A 24,597-nucleotide genomic window follows, 5' to 3' on the forward strand; every position below is an offset into this window, starting at 1 on the left:
GCAATGCTGGCTGTAATCAGACTGGTCAGACACAACTGGTGCTTATATCTTTTCTTTTTTTTTTTTTTTGAGACGGAGTCTCACTCTGTCACCCAGGCTGGAGTGCAGTGGTGTGATCTCAGCTCACTGCAAGCTCTGCCTCCCGGGTTCATGCCATTCTCCTGCCTCAGTCTCCCGAGTAGCTGGGACTACAGGTGCCTGCTACCATGCCCAGCTAATTTTTTTTGTATTTTTAGTAGACACAGGGTTTCACTGTGTTAGCCAGGATGGTCTCGATCTTCTGACCTCGTGATCCGCCCACCTCGGCCTCCTAAAGTGCTGGCATTACAGGCATGAACCACCGCGCCCAGCCTGGTACTTATATCCTTTCTATGAAGCTTAGGATGGCAGGGCTGCCTCCCTGTTCAGGCCACTAAAGTGACTTTAGGTTCCTAGGACATTTATTAACTGACATGAGAGGCCCAGAACTTCTCATTGGCAAACCAATGGTGCCTGTGTTTAGTGCTATCTCTGTGCCATGCAGGCCACCTCCCCCAGTACCTACTCCCTTCCTGCTCACCACCTCACCTCAGTATTCACCCACAGCTCTCTCACAGGGAAGACCTGTGGGGGTTTCCAACTTTTCTCTATTTAGAAGGAGCCCTGGGTAGGGGAAGGGAGAGCATCAAGAATAGCTAATGTATGCTGGGTTTAATACCTGGGTGATGGGTTGATCTGTGCACCATGGCACACATTTACCTATTTAACAAACCTGCACGTCCTGCACATGTACCCCAGAACTTAAAAGTTGAGGGGGAAAAAAAAAGAATCCTGCCATTGCTTGGCCAAGACCATATTTCTATTCTTCAATATTTCTCTAAAAGAAAACGAAGTTTATAGGTAATGTCTGAATGTCTTACTGTGTTTTACACTTTATAAAATAAAGTTTTAGCAATGTGCAATGAAAAAATGAAAGGTGACTTAAACCATGAGGATAGTAATTCATCTTCCTGACTAGTGCACATGTTAAAAAAAAGTAAAATAAAAAGGAGCCCTTGCCTCCAATGAGGTACAGAAAAATGAAAAAAAAAAAAAAAAAAAAAAAAAAGAGCCAAAGATAAGTAGTTTAAGCATATTTCTTAAGTGAATTTGAGAAGGAAAAACTGTCTAAATACAACTGGCTTAGTCAGAAACGTTGATCCCACCAATTTATAAAATGAGGGCACAGAAAAAAAAAACACTTTTCATCTTAATACATGCAAAATACATGAACCAATCGGAGCATGTTTCCCCCCTGTTTAGAAATCTTGCTTCTTTGCTTTTAGTTGGGAAGAGCACTGGATGAGCAAAGGACAAATGTGTGTGTGGTCTCTGTACGTGACTGATATGATGCCTTCTCTACTGCACATGGAGGCAAGCACGTAGCTTTAATAGTGCATGCCTCCACTATTACTGTCCATTCAAACCTTGGAATAAAAGCACAGATCCCGGCTACAAGCTTTGAAATGTGGCTTGGGTGGACTGGACACAGGGAACTCCAGCCTCTAGAGTCCTTCAATGTGTCCGGCATATGGACACTAGGCTTGGACCTGTGCAGCTGTTTTTGATTAAGGAGGGTGCCAACAGCGTGTGCCCCAGGGCTGCTCTCATTTTAGAAAGGTGTTATACTCAGCAAAGCCCACAGAGGTCTGAAGGCAGCAGCTGAGTGTTAGGAATGGCATCTTGTGCTGCTCTCCTTCCAGTGGTTAGGTGCTTAAGAGTCTGAACTGCTGATCTCTAGAACGCCTAAATTTGCTACCAGGAACAGAGCTTTGTGACAGATCAAACTACCTATTGATTATATTACACATATTTAGTTTTCAACACCCATTTGAAGGTTCAGTTTGAGTGAGGTGGGGCCTAAGGATGGCTGAGCCTCATCAGTGTTCCCAGCTGCTGCCAACACAGCTAATGCCCAACAGGGAGGTCACTGCACTACGTCACATGAGGCTGCATCTGACCACCTAGAGCAAAGTTCCCTCAGTGTACCAACAGGCAGGCCTACTGCCACGGGCACGAAAGGTGAGGATCTGCCTCTGTGTGCACCTGTGGCACTCACTGGCCGTAGTTAGGAATGGGTTAGGGAAACCCTCCTTGGGGTTCTTCAGGTACATATTTTCTCATGAGACACTGCTATGGGTGGTGGCGATTCTTCTGGTCATAAAATAACAGGGTCCCGTGCAGCCTAACTGGTTTGTGGCATGGCAGTGACTTTCAGACTCAGAGCTGAGACCTTCACTGCGGGATGTTCTCCCTGAGCCCCTGACTAATCCTGGCCTCTGGGAGAGCTGAGGGGGTGGGAGAAGAACAGGTAGCAACCAATGAAGAGAATGAAGGCGGAAGGGATGTCCTTATACATGTGCCTGGAGACCAGGAAGCCCTGGAAGTGAGTGATGGGTCACTGCCAAAGGCACACAAATAGCACATGCGCCCCAGGGACGAGGCTGCACCCCTCTGCACCATGTGCCCTGTCCCTGTAGCTGGTCTGCTCAGGGGCACAGTGCTGCTGTACACCAAAGAGCAGCTCCACGCTGGCTCACATGGGCCAGGCAGTCTGCTCCACCTCTGCAGACCCTCCGCCCTTCTTACTTCTTCCTGCCAATCATCTCTCCCTGCTTTACATCATAGTCTGTGGGGCTGCAGAATTTCTTTTTTTTTTGAGACGGAGTCTCGCTCTGTCGCCCAGGCTGGAGTGCAGTGGCGCAATCTCGGCTCACTGCAAGCTCCGCCTCCCGGGTTCACGCCATTCTCCTGCCTCAGCCTCTCCAAGTAGCTGGGACTACAGGCGCCCGCCACCACACCCGGCTAATTTTTTTTTTATTTTTAGTAGAGACGGGGTTTCACCGTGGTCTCTATCTCTCGTGATCCACCCGCCTCGGCCTCCCAAAGTGCTGGGATTACAAGCGTGAGCCACCGCGCCCGGCCAGAATTTCTTCATTAAAAAATCTGACCATATAATCTCCACATGGCCAGGGAAAGTAGAGCAATATGCAAGCAGCTGGCTCCCCTGCTGCCCTTCTTGGTCCCTGCCCCTCTCCCATCACTTGGGAGGGCTTATAACTGCTCCCAGCACTTCTGTGGGTTTTCCATGTGCCCTTCCACCTGCTCTTACAGCCTTGCCCAACTCTACTTGACAAATCCTGACAGTCCTAAGGCCACCCACCCACTGCAGTCAGTGGCTGCAGCCCTCAGACATCCCTCCCTTCCTGACTCCTGGTACCAGTACTGAGATGTCTGTTTTCTCCACTGGACTCAGAGCTTCAAAGCCCCCAAAGCCTCCTGAGCATTATCTCATTTAATTCTCAACCGTGTTTTGAGGCTGATTCCATTAGCCCTATTTTACAGATGAGAAAATGGAGGCCTCATATGACCCATCACCCCACAACTGCAGTTATGAATCAGCATTAACCCCAAAAGGAGATGCACAGAAGAGAAAATCCAAATGGCCTCAACACAGTGAAAAGGATGTGAAAGCAACAATGCAATCACAAGAGTTTTCTGTTCATCAATTATAAAAAGTCAGGAACTAGCTACAGGTAAGGGTGAGGAACACCAGCCATCTTAGACATTACGCTCGCAAGTCTGAATTTTGATATGCTTTGAACCAGCTGGGTGCGGTGGTTCATACCTGTAATTCCAGAACTTTGGGAGGCCGAGGTGGGTGGATCACCTGAGGTCAGGAGTTCAAGACCAGCCTGGCCAACATGGCAAAATCTCTGTTAAAAATACAAAAAGTAGCCAGGTGTGGTGGTGCACGCCTGTAGTCCCAGCTACTTGGGAGGCTGAGGCAGGAGATTCTCTTGAACCCAGTAGACAGAGGTTGCAGTGTGCTGAGATCATGCCATTGTACTCCAGCCTGGGTGACAGACTGAGACTCTGTCTCCAAAAACAAAAACAAAAACAACAAAAACAAAACAAAAAAGAGATGCACAAACCCCTAGTGTAGCCACTTTGGAAAACACTGGCGTTCTTCAAAAAGGTTAAATGCAGGGTTACCATATGACTAGGATTCATACCCCAGTCCTGGATTCATACCCCAAATTTCAAAACAGGAAACCTTGTCCATGAATATTCATAGCAGCTTTATTCATAGTAGCCAAAAAGTAGAAACAACCCAAATGAAATGTCCATCAACTGAGGAAAGGATAAACAAAATGTGGCATATCTGTACGATGAAATGTTATTATGCCATAAAAGACATACACACTGCATTGTGGATGAATCTTGAAAACATTACGCTAATTGAAAGATGCTAATCATGAAAGATCACATAGTATGTTAGGTTTGTGCAAAAGTAATCGCGGCTCCTTCCATCACTTTTGATGGCAAAAACCACAATTATTTTTGCACCAGCCTAAATATTATTCCAGTTAACATGAAATGTCCAGAATAGGCCGGGTGCAGTGGCTCACACCTGTAATCCCAGCATTTTGGGAGGCCGAGGAGAGGAGATCACCTGAGGTCAGGAGTTCGAGACCAGCCTGGCCAACATGGTGAAACCTTGTCTCTACTAAAAATAAAAAAAATTAGCCAGGCATGGTGGTGTACGCCTGTAATCCCAGCTACTTGGAAGGCTGAGGCAGGAAAATTGCTTGATCCCGGGAGGTGGAGGTTGCAGTGAGCAGAGATCACACCACTGCACTCCAGCCTAGGTGACAGAGCGAGACTCCATCTCAAAACAAAAACAAAAACAAAAACAACAAAACTCCCAAAAAAACAGAACAGGCAAATTCATAGAAGCAAACAGTAGACTGGTGGTTTCCTAAGACTAGGGTGTGGGAGGGTGGGTGGTAACGGGGCGTGAATGATAACGGGTATGGGTTTTTGTTCTAAAATTAGATTGTAGTGAGTTTGCACAATTCTGTGAATACTGAAAACACTTTAAAGCAGTGAATTATAGGGTATTACTGAGTTATAGCTCAATAAAGTTGTTTAAAAAGTCCATGAACCCCAAACCGCTGAAATCCTCCTTTACAGAAATCAGTAGGGATTGATGTCCAAGAATGTTTATTATAGCCTTGTTTAATAATTGCAAAAATATGAGAGATCCTGGATGTCCATGAGTGGAAGAAGAGTTTATTCATATGAGGGGATGCTATGCGACTATTAAACTCTTGAGTTGGACCTCTCTCCCCACCTGGACAAGACATCCCTGCTAGAGGGAAGCAAGTGGCAGAATAATGTGCAGTAAATCATTTGACTTGCAAGCACACACACCCTCTCAAGGTGGGCAGCTGTGTCTCCTGGATGCGCCAGCGCAGGCAGGAAGCCGGGGACAAAGGGTGGGCTGTTAACTTTCTCTTATTTTTCACTAGTTCCACTAGACATGTATGACTTTTATTATTAAGTTTTATACAGTTAAAAAAGAGAAAATAATAATGCTATTTTCAGCTCCAGACTCACATATCTAACCAGCTGCTGAAACATCTCAGATGTACGCAAAACACGCAAACTCTCCCGACAGAACTGAGAGGGTCCCCTCAAAGCTGACTTTGCCTGCCACATCCTACTTAATGAACAGCACCACTGTCACCTCAACCGAGCCAGGAGCTTGGAGGTCGTCAGATATGTCTTCTGCCTCCATCTATGCCCAATTCATCGCTCAACCTGACAATTTCCCTAAGTCCACCCTTGGATTTCCTTCTCTACCTCTGCCACCCAGTCCCTCCACTCTGCTCTGCAGGGAGGACATCAGACCAGGCCGCCTGTACCAATGATAGAGCACACTCCTGACACCACCAGCCTCAGCTTGGTCCCACCTCCATCTGGCTGCCTGTCCTGCCTCTTCCTGGACACCCCTGCTCACCAGCTTTCTCATGCCATTGGCCTTACGAAGTCCTGCTCTCTTCCCAGGAATGTTCCTCCTGCTCCAACCCTGACCTAAGTAGTCTCATCTATGCTTCAGAGCTCAGCTTGAGGCTCCTGTTTTTGGGAAGCCTTCCCTGAGTTCCCCACTAAGACGTGGGCCCAGGTATCAGCGGCTAGAGCACTCAGAGCCTGAGGATAGGCCTGTCTGTGTTCATCTGATTCACATCCTTCTGTGCAGACTCGAGTCTGATACCAACAACAATTTCTGCTTTTGTTCTTTACGTATCCAGTGTCTGGAACTTAGTGGGTGCTCCACAAATACTTGTTGAATAAATGAATATAAAGTATAATAGTTAAGGAAGTATAAACACCAATTCCTGTGAGACAGCTGCCTACCTTGAACACTGCAGATGGAGTTGACAGGTGTGGCAGAGTCCAGGTTGTCGAGCATCACCGGGCCAGGCAGCTCACAGGAACTTGCACCAGAGACCACACTCAAAAGGGGCTTCTGAAGCAAGAGAACAGTCCGTTCAGCACAAACAATCCGACCTGCCGACAGAGACACTTCAGGTTATTGAAGCCTTGAAGAAAAAGTGAATTGTGCCCATAATGGCAGTCTCCTTTGCTACCCCTCGAGTCATGCAGGTGAAGGTGCAGTTATGGGACTGTGTCCAGCAGCACATTCATTGTGTGTGCGCACTCCTGAACCCCGTGAGCTAAGCTAAAAAAGCACTCAAATGTGAGATTCAAGTCAATCCACAAAGGGTAAATTATGTGGTATGTGAATTATGACTCAATAAAAATTAAAAAAGAGAGTTTAGGCAGGATTTTAGTTTGATCCCTGGAAAAAGGGGCTGGCTGATCTAAGTATATGCATTTATAATATTCTAGCTTTTGGTTTGTTTGTGGATTCTGCAGCAGTACGGGGGTGCCACTAGCAGACAATTCTGGAGTGAGCATAGCATCTCCATGGAGCTGATTCTGCCCAGGTGGCCGCTACAGGGTCAGTGAAGGCTGGAGGCTGGTACATGGGCCATGTCTGTGATGGGCTCCGTGAAGGTGCCGGCAGCGTCCAAGCAATATGGACGCATCCAGAGGCCACAAGAGCTATTCTATGGGCACCGATCAGTCGCCCCTGCATCAAAGCTGTGGAGAAGCAAGCACACCCTGGTCACGGAGAGCGTCCTTGAAGAAGAGGCTGTGAGGGGCAGCCCCAGCCAGTGCCTCCAGGACTTCAGAGCCCAGCACACACAAGGGGGCCACATAGACCAGCAGGGTTTTGGGGAGCCTGGGGTCACTCTCCTCCTTCGTTTGCAGAGTGACATCGGTCACTAGCAACCAGATCTCCCTTTGCTCCAGAAGAAGCAGACTCTTCGGCTACAATTTGAAGACACAATAAAGATTAATTATTATACCAAAAAATGTTTTAAAAGCATTTAAAAGCAGAAGTTATACATATACTAACAATTTAAGATATTATTTCAAAAACACTTTAAAACATACACTAGACTTTGCACATCTTGGTCACTAGCCCCATGTGCCCTGGGTGCCTCGACTTTGCACCTGGTTAAAGGCTTCCTTGGCTGGGAACAGGCCACCCTTCCCTGGCAGCATTCCATTTGTCCACCGACATCCTCAGGCTGAATCCATTGTTCTTTTCCTCCTGGTCCTCTGTTTATATACTTAGAATGTTAATGACAACATTGTTTCCTGTGTAGTACATACATACTATTCTTTCCGGGCAGCTGTAAGTTTCCTGAGGGTTAGGAACAGATCTTACTTGCCCTCACTTTGTACAGGGCCTTGGTATAAAGCTGGTGTCGCATATTTGTTGCATCTGCAACAGGTTTTATTATTTTCTTCTTTCCTTCTATATTTTTTCATTTTTTTCTTATCTTCAAAACTTGTAATATCCAAGTTCCATTAAACTGGTATTCTGCCCTTTCCTTTTGGTCAGGGCTTAGGATTCAGTAGACGCAAATGGGGCCAAGGATGGTCAGCAGGGCCAGGGCCTGAGGATGTGGCCAGTTGGAGGTTCAGCTGGTGTTGCTGGCACAGACGGTGTGGTCAGGCTGGGGATTCCACATGGCTGCTTAACAGGACTGGGCAGAGAAGGTCACTTGTGTGGTGCGTAGCTGAGGGTTGGGGTGAAGGAGGTGGCCTACATTGTCAGGAGGTTGAATACATACAGGAAGTATGAATAAGTAATATTGAGGAAAATGAAGCCAAGCTTCTTACTGTTGGAGAAGCGAGTTATACATAGAGAAATAGGAAAACTTAGAATAAATTCTGTGGTAATGCTCTAGAGTTGGAAGTACTGGTATGAAATAATGATTTTAGATAGAAATATAGAAGTAGATATAGTTGTGTGTGTATGTGGATGAATATACACACACATTTCCTTCCTCTGTTCACTGAGAGGGCAGAGAGTCAATGATATCCCAATAGCAGGAAGCCCACCTAGAACCCGGATCTTGGCTTCTAAGTAACATTCTTAACCAGGCACAGTGGCACAAGTGACTCAGGAGCAGTCTCAGCTACTTGGGAGGCTAAGGTGAGAGGATCGCTTGAGCTCAGGAGTTTGAGGCTGTGGTGCACCAAGATCATGCCTGTGAATAGCCACTGCATTCCAGCGTAGTGAACACAGCAAGATGCCATCTCTGAAAAACTAAAACTAAAAATAAAAAAACCAAAAACCAAAAAACCATTCTCCATTAAAATCAACCAGAGCTTCTTGAAAAGATGGCTGATTCCAGAGCACAGAAAGCAAAAGATGAGTTTGACACATCTTACTGTGTCAGAAAATAAGGAGGTATTCAAAGAATGATGGGCATGTGTCCAAAGGACACAGGAACCAGCTTAAATATGGTAAAATTGAGCATCAAAATGAATACAGTAATAGATACAACTTGCTGAATAAAAGATGAATTCATTGGTCCATACTGATATTTAATAAGTGGGCTGGGTGTGGTGGCTCACACCTGTAATCCCAGCAATTTGGGAGGCTGAGGCGGGAGGATTACTTGAGCCCAGGAGTTTGAGACCAGCTGGAACAATATAGTGAGACCCCATCTCTACAAAAAATAAAATAAAGCTGGGTGTGGTGGCGAGTGCCTGTAGTCCCAGCTACTTGGGTGGCTGAGGTAGGAGAATTGCTTGGGCCCAAGAAGTCAACGTTGCAGTGAGCTGTGATGGTACCACTGCACTACAGCCCAGATGACAGAACAAGACCGCCTTCTCAAAAAAAAAAAAAAAAATTAAAAAAATTAGTGGGCCAGGCATGGTGGCTCACACCTGTAATCTCAGCACTTTGGGAGGCCGAGGCAGGCGGATTACCTGAGGTCGGGAGTTCAAGACCAGCCTGACCAACATGGAAAAACCCCGTCTCTACTAAAAACACAGAATTAGCCAGGAGTGGTGGCACATGGCTGTAATCCTAGCTACTCAGAAGGCTGAGGAAGGAGAATTGCTTGAACCTGGGAGGCAAAGGTTGCGGTGAGCTGAGATTGCACCATTGCACTCCAGCCTGGGCAACAAGAGCGAAACTCCATCTCAAAAAAAAAAAAAAATAAAATAAATAAAATAAATAAAAATAAAAAAAATAAAAATAAAAATAAAAAAATGGTGAATATTTCAGGAAGGGCAAAGATTTCTATAAGGTTATCTGTGGGTGGGAGTTCTGACAACCTCCAAAGATTTTATATGCTCTTTGTAAATACTTTGGATTTGGCCAGTGGTCTCTCTTTCAATCTATTAATGAACTAAAATGTTCTAATCTCCTTTGAAATTAACTATGAAATTATCTCTACTATTGGGGTTATGAACAAAGTCAGTAACAATCAAATCATCTGTAAAAACACATCAGTAACTAATTAAAGCAGTACTACCACTACACTGCTAAAATTTTATTAAAAATAGATTTCTTCTCTGGCCAGGCGTGGTAATCCCAGCATTTTGGGAGGCCAAGGCAGTTGAGGTCAGTGGATCAGTTGAGGTCAGGAGTTCGACAGCAGCCTGGCCAACATGGTGAAACCCTGTCTCTACTAAAAATATAAAAATTAGCTAGGCATGATGGTGCACGCCTGTAATCCCAGCTCCTCTGGAGGCTGAGGCATGAGAATTGCTTGAACCCAGTAGGTGGAGGTTGCAGTGTGCTGAGATCATACCACTGCACTCCAGCCTGACAGGGCATCTCAAAAAAAAAAAAAAAAAAAAAAAAAATTGGTGAATATTTCAGGAAGGGCAAAGATTTCTATAAGATTATCTGAGGTTGGAAGTTCTGAAAATGTCCAAAAATTTTAGATGCTTTTGTAAATACTCTGGATTTGGCCCGTGGTCTCTCTTTCAATCTATTAATATACCAAAATGTTCTAATCTCCTTTTAAATTAACTGTAAAATTATCCTACTATTGGGGTTGTGAACAAAGTCAGTAACAATAAAATTATCTGTAAAAAGACATCAGTAACTAATTAAAGCAGTACTACCACTACATTGCTAAAAGCTTATTAAAAATAGATTTCTTCTCTGGCTGGGCATGGTGGCTCACGCCTGTAATCCCAGCACTTTGGGAGGCCAAGGCGGGTGGATCACTTGAGGTCAGGAGTTCGAGACCAGCCTGGCCAACATGGTAAAACCCCATCTCTACTAAAAATACCAAAATTAGGCTGGGCGCCGTGGCTTACGCCTATAATCCCAGCACTTTGGGAGGCAGAGGCGGGTGAATCACCTGAGGTCAGGAGTTTGAGACCAGCCTGGCCAACATTGTGAAACCCTGTCTCTACTAAAAATACAAAAAGTAGCTGGCGTGGTGGCGCATGCCTGTAATTCCAGCTACTCGGGAGGTGGAGACAGGAGAATTGCTTGAACCTGGGAGGTGGAGGTCGCATTGAGCCGAGGTTGTGCCACTGCACTCCAGCCTGGGCGACAGAGAGAGGCTCCGTCTCAAAAAACAAAAACAAAAATTAGCCGGGTGTAGTGGCAGATGCCTGTAATCCCAGCTACTCGAGAGGCTGAGGCAAGAAAATCTCTTGAACCCGGGAAGCAGAGGTTGCCGTGAGCCAAGATTGCATCATTGCATTCCAACCTGGGCAACAGAGTGATACTCCATCTCAAAAAAAAAAAAAAAAATTCTTCTTATTCATAATTGCCAAAACCTGGAAACAACCAAGATGTCGTTCAGTAGATGAATGAATAACTAAACTGAACTATGTGGTACATGCAGACAATGGAACATTATTCAGCGCTCGAAAGGAAACGAGCTATCTAGCCATGAAGTCACAGAAACTTAAATGCATATTATTAAGTGAAAGAAGTCCGTCTGAAAGGCTACAGACTCTAAGATTCCAACTTTATACAATATTCTGAAAAGGCAAAACTATGGAGATGGTAAAAATAAGAATGTTTGCCAGGGGGAGGAGGACTAAACACGTGGAGCAGATTTTTAGGTCACTAAAACTGCTCCATATGATACTATGATTGTAGATACATGTCATTACATATTTGTGCAAACCCATAAAATTACACCACCAAGAGTGAACCCTCATGTAAACTGTGGACCCTGGGTGAGTACGATGTGTCAATGCAGGTTCATTAGTGGTAAGCAATGTGTCGTCCTGGTAGGGATGTTGATAATGGGGAGGCTGTGCATGTGTGGGAGTAGAAGGTGTATGGAAAATCTCTGTACCTTCCTCTCAATTTCGCTGTGAACCTAAAACTGCTCTAAAAGAAAAAAGTCTAGTAAAATTTTTTATAGCCCTATGTAATCAGGAAAAGTTTTGTTTTTTTTTTTTTTTTGAGACGGAGTCTCGCTCTGTTGCCCAGGCTGGAGTGCAGTGGCACAATCTCGGCTCACTGCAACCTCCGCCTCCCAGGTTCAAGTGATTCTCCAGCCTCAGACTCCCGGGTAGCTGGGATTACAGGCACCTGCCATCATGCCCAGCTAATTTTTGTATTTTTGTAGAGATGGGGTTTCACCATATTGGCCAGGCTGGTCTCGAACTCCTGACCTCAGCTGATCCACCTGCCTCGGCCTCCCTAAGTGCTGGGACTACAGGCGTAAGCCACCATGCCTAGCCCAGGGAAAGTATTTAAGCATAGATGATATAGACATCTATAATGCTAGTAATAAGGCAAAAATATTACTAATGCAAATTTATCAGGAAAAAATAGATCTTTCCCACACAAATATGCCCAATTAATTTTTGACAAAGGTGCCACAGCAATTTAATGGAGGAAGGATGATATATCAACAAATGGTGCTGGAATAATGGATATCCAAAGGTGAAAAAATTAACCTTGACCTAAACCACGCACCTTATACAAAACCCAACTCCAAATGCATCATGGACTTGGAAGGTAAGGTGTAAAATTAAGTCTTCTGGAAAAGAACACAAAAGAATAACTTTGGGACCTATGACTAGGCATGGAGACTTGACTTCTCTTAGACTTGACAACAAAACTGTGATCTGTAAGAGAAAAATTTGGTAAATCTGACCGCATCAAAATTAAAAACTTCTACTATGTTAAAAAAATCATTAAAAGGATGAAAATAGAATTTAGAGATCTTGAGAAAATATTTGTAAATCCTGTATCTGACAAAGGTTTTGTATTTAAAAAATAGAAATAACTTAAAAGACTCAACAATAAACCAACAAACAAGCAATCCAATTAGACAATGGGCAAAAGATGTGAACAAAGAGGACATATGGATGGCAAGTAAACACATGAAAAGATGTTCAACATTATTAGTCCTTTGGATGAATCTCTAGATAATACTGTTAGCCGACACCTTGTATTTCTTTAATGAATTTTTTTTTTTTTTTTTTTTTTTTGAGACAGAGTCTCACTCTGTCATCCAGGCTGGAGTGCAATGGAGCGATCTTGGCTCACTCAACCTCCGCCTCCCAGGTTCAAGCGATTCTCCTGCCTCAGCCTCCCGAGTAGCTGGGACTACAGGCGTGTACCACCATACCCAGCTAATTTTTTGTAGTTATAGTAGAGATGGGGTTTTACCATGTTGGACAGGCTGATCTCCAACTCCTGACCTCAGATGATCTACCTGCCTTGGCCTCCCAAAGTGCTGGTATTACAGGTGTGAGCCACAGCACTGGGCCTAAAAAAAAAATTTAAATAGAGATGGAGCCTCACTATGTTGGCCAAAGTGGTCTCAGGCTCCTGGCCTCAAGTGATCCTCCTGCCTCAGCCTCCCAAAGTGCTGAGATTACAGGTGTGAGGCACTGTGCCTGGCCACTGCTAAGATTTCAGACTTCTGGCCTCCGGAAGTTTGAGAGAATACATTTCTATTGTTTTAAGCTATCTAATTTTTGGAACTTTATATGGTAATCCTAGGAAACTAATACAGATAAATACTGCATGGTTCTATTCATGTAACAACCATAAGACAACATAATTATAATGACAGAGAACATGTGAGTGGTTGCCAGCGCTAGGGATGAAAAAAGGATCAACGTGGCTACAAAGGTGAACACGGGAATTGGTGGTGATGGCACAGCAGAGGATTCTGACTGCAGTGACAGTGATGCAAGGCTGTACACGTGACACAACTGCACGGAAGCGCACGCATACACACCACACACAAACACACAGAGTGCACGCGTGGCTGCTGAAACCTGAATATGCTCCATGGATTGTGCTTGTGTCAGTTTCTTGGTTTTTTTTTTGTTGTTGTTGAGACGGAGTCTCACTCTGTTGCCCAGGCTGGAGTGCAGTGGCGTGGTCTTGGCTCACTGCAAGCTCCGCCTCCCAGGTTCAGACCATTCTCTTGCCTCAGCCTCCCAAGTAGCTGGGAATACAGGTGCCTGCCACCATCCCTGGCTAATTTTTTGGTATTTTTAGTAGAGACGGGGTTTCACCATGTTAGCCAGGATAGTCTTGATCTCCTGACCTCGTGATCCGCCCGCTTTGGCCTCCCAAAGTTCTGGGATTACAGGTGTGAGCCACTGTGCCCGGCTGGTTTTGGTTTTTACTGTGGTTACTGTGGGTGTGGGATATTGACATGGGGGTGGAGGGGTGCACCAGACCCCCTGGTATATTTCTTTGTAATCTACTGTGAAACTATAATTATTACAAAATAAAAGTTAAATACGAAAACTATCTTTTTCACCTTCATGACTTAGTCTATTAGTGTAACGGAAATACAACTGAATCTGTTTTTTTTTTTGAGACAGGGTCTCACTCTGTCACCCAGGCTGGAGTGCAGTGGTGCAATCATAGCTCACTGCAGCAACCTCCTGGGCTCAAGGGATCCTCCCATGTCAGCCTCCCAAGTAGCTGAGATGACAGGCATGCAGCACCATGCCTGGCTAATTTTTTATTTTTTTGTAGAGACGGGGTCGTGCTTTGTTGCCCAGGCTGGTCTGGAACTCCTGGCCTCAAAAGATCCTCTAGCCTCAGCCTCCCAAAGTGCTAGGATGACAGGCGTGAGCCACTACACCTAGTCTGGGTCTGTTTTTATGACTCGAGTTCCAGCAATGACTCATAGTGCCATTCTGAAAGTCAACCTTAACTGCCAAGGATGCAGGCCACTGGCTTAACTATGGACTGGCCCCAGGAGTCAGCTTATTTCTATTCCTTCTTGAGAGAGCTGGTTTCTGGTGATTCTCTTACACATAAAAGCAGACTACAGGAGACAGATAGAATTTCAGTGGATCATGGAACCTGTTCCACTGGGTTCCAGGTCTTTGCCTGTTTCGTGGCTATAGGACCACTGATTCCTAGGCACACATGCCCATTGGAAGCCATGCTCACTGAAAGCTGCACTTGCACTGGTGGAAGCCTGTTTCTTGGATAGGAGGGGATTAACATTATCTTCTCTACCTCCCTGAGGGAGGACCCCTTCACAGGGCAAGGTGGATGACCTGCTTCACTCTTGGTCTTTCTCTGCCCCAGAGTTCCCCTCCAACTGGCTTTGTTGCAAGCATTTTGACACCTGCTTTCTTTACTTTCAACCTCGGTCTCAGCCAGAGGGCCATGGGCAGGAGTGTTAGCTGCAACTGCCACGTGGCTGCTCTGAGGACAGCATTCTCCCTATGGGTGAACAGCACCTGCACAGAGAGCCACTGCCTGGCCCATGACCCAGAAGAGCAGGAATGTGCCAGATGCCAGGGGCGTCCCCACACACACTGACCCTTCTCAAGGTGGGCAGAGGAGCGTGAAGTCAGTCTTAGGTCTCTTCAGGCTTGGAAAGTATGGGACATAGCATGTGCCCTGCCTCGTCCTTGCTGGGAGCCCTATCCTCCTATCTGCTGAGCCGGACACTGGGGGGCTCACAGGGAGCACCACTGAGGGACTCATGTCAATCATTCTCCATTTCTTCATGAGAGGCACTGATCAGCTGTCAAATGATGAAAAGGGGAACAGATGAAGAGAAAACAAAGGAAAAAGGGTATTTCAAAACTCCTAAATTCATCCTAGAACAATCCAATATGGTGAGAGAATGTTACACCCATTTGACAGACAAGGACATGAGACAACGCGGTGAAGTATCTGCACAAGGTCAGCCAGCATGTGGTTGGGGGTGGGGGTGTGTTGTGTCCCTGCTCCACCCCCAGGGCACCAGGTAACTGAGGGACCGTGGAGCCAGGAGGCACCAGGGGACACTGGGCTGAGTAACAGTCAGGAAACCCACACCAGGCTCCACCAGGGTTTGGTTGTGTGTATCAGAGACAGCAGATAACCAGGCCTAGCCTTGGTCTTCTCCATTTGGAATTAGGAACAGTGACACTATCTCTGCTGACATAAAATGATATGTACATGAGAATGGTTTGAAAATCTGAAAAATCTCTCACAGAAATTAAAGGTGGGGAAGTATTGATAATAAAAAAATAAAGAGCTAAATGTGGTTCATTTATATTCACAACTCAGCCCTCTGATTTCCTTTCTGTGGGAAACACTCTATGCGCTGGCAAGCACTAGCTAATTCACAGGTTAAGCTGCAGAAACACACACACACTTTCTGCAGAGAAGGAAACACAATTGACAGTTACTAGCATATCACCTAAAGCACACTCCTTACATCTGAAATGTAAAAATTAAATTGAGATACAGCCTTAAGGTACTTTCATATGATGATCATATGTATCAGCGCTGTGTTCTTGCGCAGCACTATGGCATCCTTAGGTAACAAGCTTGAACCCTACTCGGTGGCCGTCAGTAGATGGCCCTCCCCGTCTCCTCTCCCTGACACACACCGCACTGCGCATTCAGTACAACCTACGGGACACCAGGAGACACTCGGGTTGTTTTTCTTTCTGCGTCACAGTTCCTGTGTCCTCCAGCCATGCTCAGCACCTGAAGAACGTCAGCAAACCATGGCCTGTGGGCTAATCCAGCCTTCCCCCTGCTTATGTGTGGCCTGTCAGCTAAGTATGGTTTTTATGTTTATTCAAGGTTCTTACATTTTTAAATGGCTAAAAAACCATAAGAATATTTTGTGACAAGTAAAAATTAAGTTAAATTCAAATTTTGGTGTCTGTAAATAAAGGTTTCTGAAACACAGCCCTGCTCATTCATTTGTGAATGACAACATGGCTGCTTTTGCACTGCAAGGTGGAGCTGAGTAGTTGCTATGAAAACCATACAACCCAAGAAGCCTAAAATATTGACTACCTGGCTCTTTACAGAAACAGTCTGCCCACTACTCCTGATGCAGAAGGAAGAGAAGTTGATTTAACATGCTTGTGATAACACTGATTTAATGATACTCGTATATATGCAATTCATGAAGAACTTGACTAGAAGTTATGAAACATATTCTTTTAGTCACTCTCTTGTTCTTCCACTGTCTAAGAATGATCAGAGAAATGCAAAGAATTTGTTCAAAATAAATGCACAACAGAAAATAACTCTGGATAACTTAAGCGGAAGAGAAAGGCTCCAAAACCAGGCAGCTGAATTGGGTTGTATGCAAGCATGAATGCTTTGAAGAGATTCGTAACAAGCATGTCGGGGTGAAATGGCATGAGGTCTGGGTGTGCTTTAGCATACCTCAGCAACAAAAAGAAAAGTGAGGGCTGTAAGTGTCAGACCTTGATAACCAGGCATAGTATGATTAGAAGACAGCCCCTGGTGCCACCCCCACCACTGTCCCCCGACTTGTGGTGCACTGGGGCACCTGGCCGAGGTTGCTGGCTGAGGTGCCAGCCTCCTGCCCTCCCTTGAGACTCCTTGCTGGGCAATTCCTGAGTATTCTGGTAGCTGGTGATCCACCGACAGCCCAGGTGAGTGCAGGCATCTGGGGCCTGGTTTGCTCCACTCATACACACCCTCAAGGAGGCAATGGGTGGGGCACTCACTCTCTTCTGCACCATGGCAGATGCACCCGGTGCACACTGCCCATGAGTGGACAAGAGTTTAACAAACAGGATGTTCTCAATCCCTCTTGGGTGATTAGATCTACATGGATATTCCTCCATAAGATAAGGGCTGGCAGAGGTTTCTTGCAGAATGTAGTCCATGCATTCAAACTGGCAAGCAGGTCTCCTTCCCTCCTCTACTCCTAGCTGATTAATAGCAAGCTCCTCTAGCCCGCTGCTCCCTAGAACAGCCCAAGGCCTCATAGGGACCATGGAGGTGGGATGGGGGGGCTTTCAGTTTCGAAGGCTCTAGAAGTTCCTAGAAGTAGCTGAGCTCGATCCTGAGATTCCCACTTCCACCACATAAATGAGGTTTCTGCATCTCTTTCCTTTCTTCAACCTGCCTAAGTGTCGGGAAAGAATGAACATTACTGGGCTGAGAAGCTTTGGGGACAGGGTTGTACCTGGGTGTCTTACACCCCAGTGCTTAGCACAGTGGCTGGTAGTCTGCATCTGTAAAAGGAATAGATTTACTGCCACTTCAGTATACGGGGCATGCTTAACTGGACTTTAAAAACACTTTTCTGTTTTGGCAATGCATTAATTTCCAAAAGAGATTACCCTTTAATAAACCTCTAACACCGTGTGTGTGTGTGTGTGTGTGTGAGAGAGAGAGAGAGAGAGAGAGAGAGAGAGAGCCTGAGAGATTGAGAGAGATTATTACCTGTGGTCTTTGGTAAATCACTCTGGCATAGAAACTGCAACGGGTACCAAGATCATTCATCTGGAAAGGAATTAGAAAAGGTTGGCAGCATTATACGAAGCACACAGACATGGCCAATACCTAAAAAACTTGTTAGAAACAAAGACATTACCTGGAGAATGTCTCTTAAGCAGCGGGTAACTGGAGGCTGGTAAAGCTTATAAATGGGGTCTTCGTCAATTATATCAATTTGTCCCAGATTTGGATGAGCTGTGAGGATGTAACACAAGGCTGGAGGAGGCAGATGAGTTTTTATCTGTTTAAATGAGACAAAGGTAGAAGGTGAATGTATTGTTAAAAGACTCAAACACATGATTAAAATCTCCTCTTTAATATATACATATTTGCTTACAGGTGCATTCTCTCTCTGGAATGCTATACAAGGAATGGATTACATTGTTTACTTCTGGGACCAAGTATAAGAACTTCCATACTTATGAACCTATTAATTCAAGATTTCATTTTAGAAATCTTTCAGGGTATACTGAAAATATCATCTAGAAATTACTTTCTCTTAAGTAATCTAGAAATGGCTTTTTTTTTTGAGACAGAGTTTCGCTCTTGTTGGCTGGAGTGCAATGGCGCGATCTCGGCTCACTACAACCTCTGCCTCCTGGGTTCAAGCAATTCTCCTGCCTCAGCCTCCCGGGTAGCTGGCATTACAGCCATGTGCCACAATGCCCAGCTAACTTTGTATTTTTAGTAGAGACGGGGTTTCTCCATATTGGTCAGGCTGGTCTCGAACTCCCGACCTCAGGTGATCCGCCTGCCTCGGCCTCCCAAGTGCTGGGATTACAGGCATGAGCCACCGTGTGTTTTGACGACTACTATGCTGTTTGTCACAGTACAGGGTCACAGACTTAGCAATACTAAGAAGTCAGCCACAACCTAAGAAAGACAGCCCCAGTTTTGTTTTGGGACCTCTGGCCCAAAGCAGCAGCTGGCTAGCCTGCTGGAAAAGGCTCAGGAGGGAGAGGAGGGAACACTTTTCATCCATTTTGCTGCTTCTGAGACACTATCATAAACAAGCAGGACAATGGAAGTTCCTGGCTACCCAGGACGTTGTACAAATGTCTATGGATTGTATTGAGTTCATGCTCCAATTGGTAACTGAGTGTTGGTTCTATGAGTGACTAGAAGTTCGTGGGAAAAATTCTATATGTTTACTTTAGTACAAGGCTGAGACCCCAACTGTTTCAACAGTATGTGAGGGTTGTGGTTTAAGCATTCATCATAAGTTAACTTCAAGAAAATGTTGTGTAGCACAGTAGGGAAAGCAGCCAGAGCTTGGTCTCCAGGGGCCTGAATCCCAATCCTGGCTCATATTCACGCATCACCACAAAGGAACTGGCTGCACAGGGGCTCCTTGTTGCCACTGGGGCAGGGGACATAGACCGTGTGGGTGACAGTGATGACTCCTGGCTTGGCACCTGGCATGGAGTAGTCTGCGACTGGGGAAGTTTTTCCAGTGCCGGGCTTACCTCCTCACAGGGCTGGTCACGGCCAGGTGTTTTCAGAGGTATCGCTGGGGGCCATAGGGTGTCAATCAAACTGAAAATCCCCGCTGTCCTGGAACAAGAAAAGTCAAAGGTATTCATCATCAGACATCCCTTACTGAGTACTTGGCCAGTGAGCTGGTAGAATGCTTAACAGACTCTAATGCCTAAGGCCATGGAACTACAATTCAAGATGTGAGGCGATTCAGATTGGGAAGAAAGAAGGCACACAGACAGATGGACAGACACTGTGGGAAACCAACTGCACAACAAGAACTTGCTCACTAAATTAGGATCCATCCACACAGTGAAATATTATACAATCACTGAAATGGTTACAAAGAAAATACTTATGGACATGGAAACATGTTTGTGATACCTTGCTAAGAAAAAAGCAGGCAACAAATTAACTCTCACTCTCTCTCTCTCTCTGTGTATGTATGTGTATCTATGCATGCATCTATATATATATTAAGCCAAAGGAAAAGATTGAAGCCTATAAGAATGTTTTTAGTGGTAATCTGAGTAGAGTTTGGAGGTGATATTTACTTTCTTCCTGTGGATTGGGTATTTTGTATATTTTCCCCAAACAGATATGTATTACTTATGTAAGAAAAGTTATCTGGGCTGGGTGCGGTGGCTCATGCCTATAATCCCGGCACTTTGGGAGGCTGAGGCAGATGGATCACCTCAGGTCAGCAGTTCAGGACCAGCCTGGCCAACGTGGTGAAACCCTGTCTCCACTAAAAATATAAAAATTAGTCGGGCATGATGGCGGATGCCTGCAATCCCAGCTACTCGGGAGGCTGAGGCAGGAGAATCGCTTGAACCCGGGAGGCGGAGGTTGCAGTGAGCCGAGATCACGTCATTGCACTCCAGCTGGGTGACAAGAGCCAAACTCCGTCTCAAAAAAAAAAGAAAAGTTATCTGAAGTAAAATATATAGAGGGACACAAAAGGACAAACCCTGTTATGATTTCAGTTGTACGGTTCTCACCTTAGATCTGACTGCACTTCCGAGACCTGGCTCTAACCTTTACCTGAGCCCCTTGTTAACAGAGATGGGGAACAGCAGGGCCCCTGGAGTCAAGAAACTCATCTTGCTTAAGCTCTGCCTTTTATACACTGTGAGACCTTGAGAAAATGCTTGGACCTTGTGTCAGCCCTTCTGGGAAATTGGGGGATGCTGCTGGCATTATGGCAAGGAGTAAAGGAAGTAAAGAATGTATGTGTAGCACCTACTAGGGTTTCTGTGCTCAGAGTGAGTGTCCAACACATTAGACACTTGATGTTACTATAGTTATCAGTATTGTCATTGCTAAAGCCATAAACTTTTATGCTGTGTTTTGCTCAAAAATCTGCCCAGTTTAAGACAGGATTTTAATCCTAGTGTTACTCTGTGAAGAAACAGAGTAAAATTAAGAGCATGATAAAAGATGAGTGTAAAAAAATTTTCTTCATACAGTATAGAAAAATAAACAACCCTTTCCAGATAGTGACAGAGTGCTTATCAATTTTCCTAAAAATTTGGAGTTTCCCAGAAAGTGTTCTGTGGAGTGTAACCCATGAGAACAGAACTCCCTGTTTGGCCAGTGTTGCTGTGTGGTGCATCTGCGGCTGGCAGGACCCTCACATGCTACAGTGGGACTGGACATGGCAGAGGGCCTAGAGAGCCCCGTGTAAAAGGCACCTGTGGCATACTGTTTTAAACTAAAGCTTCTCCCATTTATAACCATGAAACCCTTTTTGGTGTCATCACTAATAATGTCCCGAGAAACTAGTGTTCCCTTGGAATTCTGACAAATGCTGTTCTAGAAGCACACAACCATAGGAAAGTTCTATTTGAATTTAATGACTTTTATTTAGAGGATGCTACCAGCTAATTAAAAAAGTTTAGACATATTATACATTTATTTAATGCACAATGCTTAGCTGAAGAATGGCTATGAGTTAAATAAAATGCTTAGTCTCATAAAAAATCAGCTTCTCCACTGTTTTTAAAAACTACTTTTAAAAATAGATAATGGTTTGGATGGCCACTGTTGCCTTGTGAAGCAGAGTTGTCTGGGGGCAGCTGACACATTCATTTAAATGACTCCCGCCTCTGCTGGGCATAGACTTGGTGTAGAAGCTCACTTTTGGCACAGTTAAAAAGTGTATTGTTCCTCTCACTGCAATTCATTCTTTACTATTCATTTTGTTACACAGGAAACATTCTTTTAAAAAAGCGATCCTTTAAAAATATGTTTAAGCAACAAACGGTCTGACAGAGGAGTGGCTACCATAAGTCTGTCTTTTCAAAAATTAATAAACGTTTTTATTTAAAAAGTTTAAAATATAAAGTTTAATTAGAGAAAAAAGGGACATACAGATTAATTCATTATGCTTATGATTTGATAACTATTATGTTGGAATAAATTTCATGGGGTATACCTTAATTTATAGATTGCACAAAATGAGTCTGCAGACAAATTTAGGTCATTAATCTGTGACAACAAAAATTTGTGGAGCAGACAAGGAGAGAAGCAGGGCCAGCTGTCCTACTCACCAGGTCCCTAGTCTGGCAGGCTCTGCAGCAGTCAGCAGCTCTCCCAGCAGCTCCCACAAGATTCCCAGAGAGCATGGGGGGGGTCAAGTCAGCTACCCATCAGTGAAGGGAGAGCCATGTTTCCCATCACACTCAGTCACAGTTCATCTGACCTCTAAAGATCAGCTGTATTTGAAAAGCAGCAAGAAGAGGGCTGGGGGGTGGTGCAGGACACGCGGAGAAGGAAGGAGACAGCATGGCACGTGGCATAGGCAGGGAACAGGGACAGCCTGGGAGCCTCCTCTGTGCACTCACTTGGGGGCTGTGGTAGACCCACCTGCAGCACAGGCTGCAGAACATGCAGCTGCTCCTGGAGGCGGGAGGAGGGAGGCAGGAAGCCTGGCAGGAGCCCACATGAGCTTTCCTAAAGTGACACTCAGGAAGCTGAAAGACTTTCAGTGCTATGTTTTTATTATAGTAACCACTGTACTTTTTAAGTGGAAACATATCAAGATCTATATACATGTTAAAATTTTATCTACCAAGTTATACTTAAAATGGTTAAAATTGTAAATTTTATAGTATGTTATTTTACCACAATGAAAATTATAATTACCATAAAAAATAAATGTGTTCTTTTAATCTTTTTTCTTTTTTCTTTTTTTTTTTAACAGGGTCTCTCGCTCTGTCATCCAGGCTGGAGTGGCGCAATCATGGCTCACTGAGGCCAACCCTAAGACTGTTTTCAAGTCTTCCACACTCTTTAAAGCAAGGCCATCCCGACATGTGACTAGTCACTGAAATGTAAGAGGCACTTTCTGAGAACATGTTCTCACTTATAAAAAAGCCCTTGGAGACACCCCTCAAGAGAGACAGAGTAAGGATGGGGGCACCACATCACTTACATCTCATGAGGGCCCCATGGAGAGACTGAGACTGGGCTGTACTGGAGATGAGGGCCACGTGGAAGGGGGTCCTGCCAACTCACGTCCTCCAGGGCTGAGCCTGCACACTCCAATACCATGATGCTGCGGGTGATGTGCATTTGCTCAGAGGAAAGCTGGCCGCAGACTTGGGGACAAAGAGGACACTGTTCACCTTCCACGGTGCAAATTCTGAATCTCTCTCAGCTTCATCTTCCTCCCTTGTAGGATTCTGTGATTCTCTAATTCCTAGTGCTGCTGCTATCCCTCACTGACATGTGCCTCTGTTTGAGGAGGAAAGATGGTTCCAAAGTCTCCAGTGTTAGGTGTGGGTGGTGAAGCAGACACCTTACTGTGCGAGCGTGGCAGCATGGGGCACTAGAAACAGCCAGCCATCTGTGATAAGTGCCTTCTGCAGGCTGACAGGTGAGCTTGGCTGACTGAAGACTTTTTGTGTTACAAAGTGCTCTCTGGTGCAAAGCAGAATTGCACCTGAACATTTCCAATCTATTTGTAAAGAAAAATTTACAAAGACAGAGCCACTAACTTTAATTTTAAAAACACTTTCAAATTTGTTGTTTTAGTAATTACCAGACCCTTGAGAGAGAAAAAAATACTCTAAACATTATAAAGGGTTAGGAATAAACAAATGGAGATATTTATATGGAGCAAAGTTAACTTCTTAGAATGAAAAAAAATCAATTTTCTTGTCTGAATTTTGTTGTTGGTAACATTTTGGAAGCTGTCAAAATCTAAGTAGAAAACAAATCACAAAGGAAGAGAACCAACTTGAGACCATCTTCAGAAAAAATTACAAATTCAGTTCTAGAGTCGGAAGTGATGTCAAAGGACAGATGTTTCTCCTTTGTAAACTAGAGCTGAGGTTTCCCATCATGCGACAAGAAAGGTGCATGGAAATGAGTAAGCTACACAGGTGCAGATAACTTTAACTGGGTACCTCCATTTCCTGAATTCCTAAAAAGGTAGCCCCAGCATCGCTCATGAGCTCAGAAGTGAGGATGGGGCAAGTCCTGGGGCAATGGAAATCGGCTGCAGACCAAGAAGAGAGTGGGAGAGGCACCACGCCCAAGAGGAGTCTCAGAAATACACAACGGATGAAGGAAGCAGGGTTCCCGCCTCACTGCCATCGAAACTGCTAAATTTACATATTTTTACACGCATTTTATGGATATTTTGGTGTAGCAAATGATCTACTTCCTCTGGCCACATTATAGCTGGTGTTATTTATCTTGATTGGTAGATGACAAATGTCATTTGGAAAACCAACCATTCAAAGTAAGGGCAACCAAGATTTCCATGCTCTAGTCCACTGGAAGAACGTAAACATGGAAAGTCTTCTTTGCACACCAGAACATTAGCTGATATTACCAGCTTGCTTGCCTATTCTCTTAGTTATTTCAGGGTTTTTTTTTCCATCTGATACTGTCTCATCCAACTAACTCTCAAATCTTCACAGGGCAATTTAAAACTGCCTGAACCACTTTCTTTTAGGTGTGGATAGAGTGGAATTTGCTCTAGGAGATTTAAGCCACAGTGGTGCTGTGGACAACAGAAAACGGGAAGATAACAAGGAAGCACCTGGCCCATGATAGACTCACCCTCAGAGAGCTTGGAATCATTTTTTTTTAACCAAGCATGTATTCTGGGTATAAAATGTTCTCAAAATTTGTCATGTTGCTGCTAATTTCTCTGTACCTGTTACTGTTGTAGGACTCATACCTCTCCAAGA

General features: G+C 44.8%; 1 protein-coding gene across 16 annotated transcripts in view; it reads right to left on the reverse strand.

Annotated features, from left to right (window-relative positions):
• Window positions 1-24,597, reverse strand: part of SPIDR (scaffold protein involved in DNA repair) — a 522,838-nt gene that overhangs the window by 16,375 nt on the left and 481,866 nt on the right. For all 16 annotated transcript variants that reach the window (XR_010121893.1, XR_010121891.1, XR_010121892.1 and 13 more), the window contains 5 exons: window positions 19,384-19,471; window positions 18,015-18,158; window positions 17,864-17,923; window positions 6,993-7,203; window positions 6,223-6,375 (listed from right to left, as the gene is read on the reverse strand). Coding sequence is in view for 13 of the 16 variants with exons in the window: in XM_063643327.1 (XP_063499397.1) it covers window positions 6,223-6,375; window positions 6,993-7,203; window positions 17,864-17,923; window positions 18,015-18,158; window positions 19,384-19,471 (656 nt within the window). In the remaining 3 variants the exon portion in view is untranslated. The remainder of the gene's footprint in view (window positions 1-6,222; window positions 6,376-6,992; window positions 7,204-17,863; window positions 17,924-18,014; window positions 18,159-19,383; window positions 19,472-24,597) is intronic.

This window comes from Symphalangus syndactylus, chromosome 7, assembly GCF_028878055.3.
Source record: "Symphalangus syndactylus isolate Jambi chromosome 7, NHGRI_mSymSyn1-v2.1_pri, whole genome shotgun sequence".
Classification (NCBI taxonomy): domain Eukaryota; kingdom Metazoa; phylum Chordata; class Mammalia; order Primates; family Hylobatidae; genus Symphalangus; species Symphalangus syndactylus.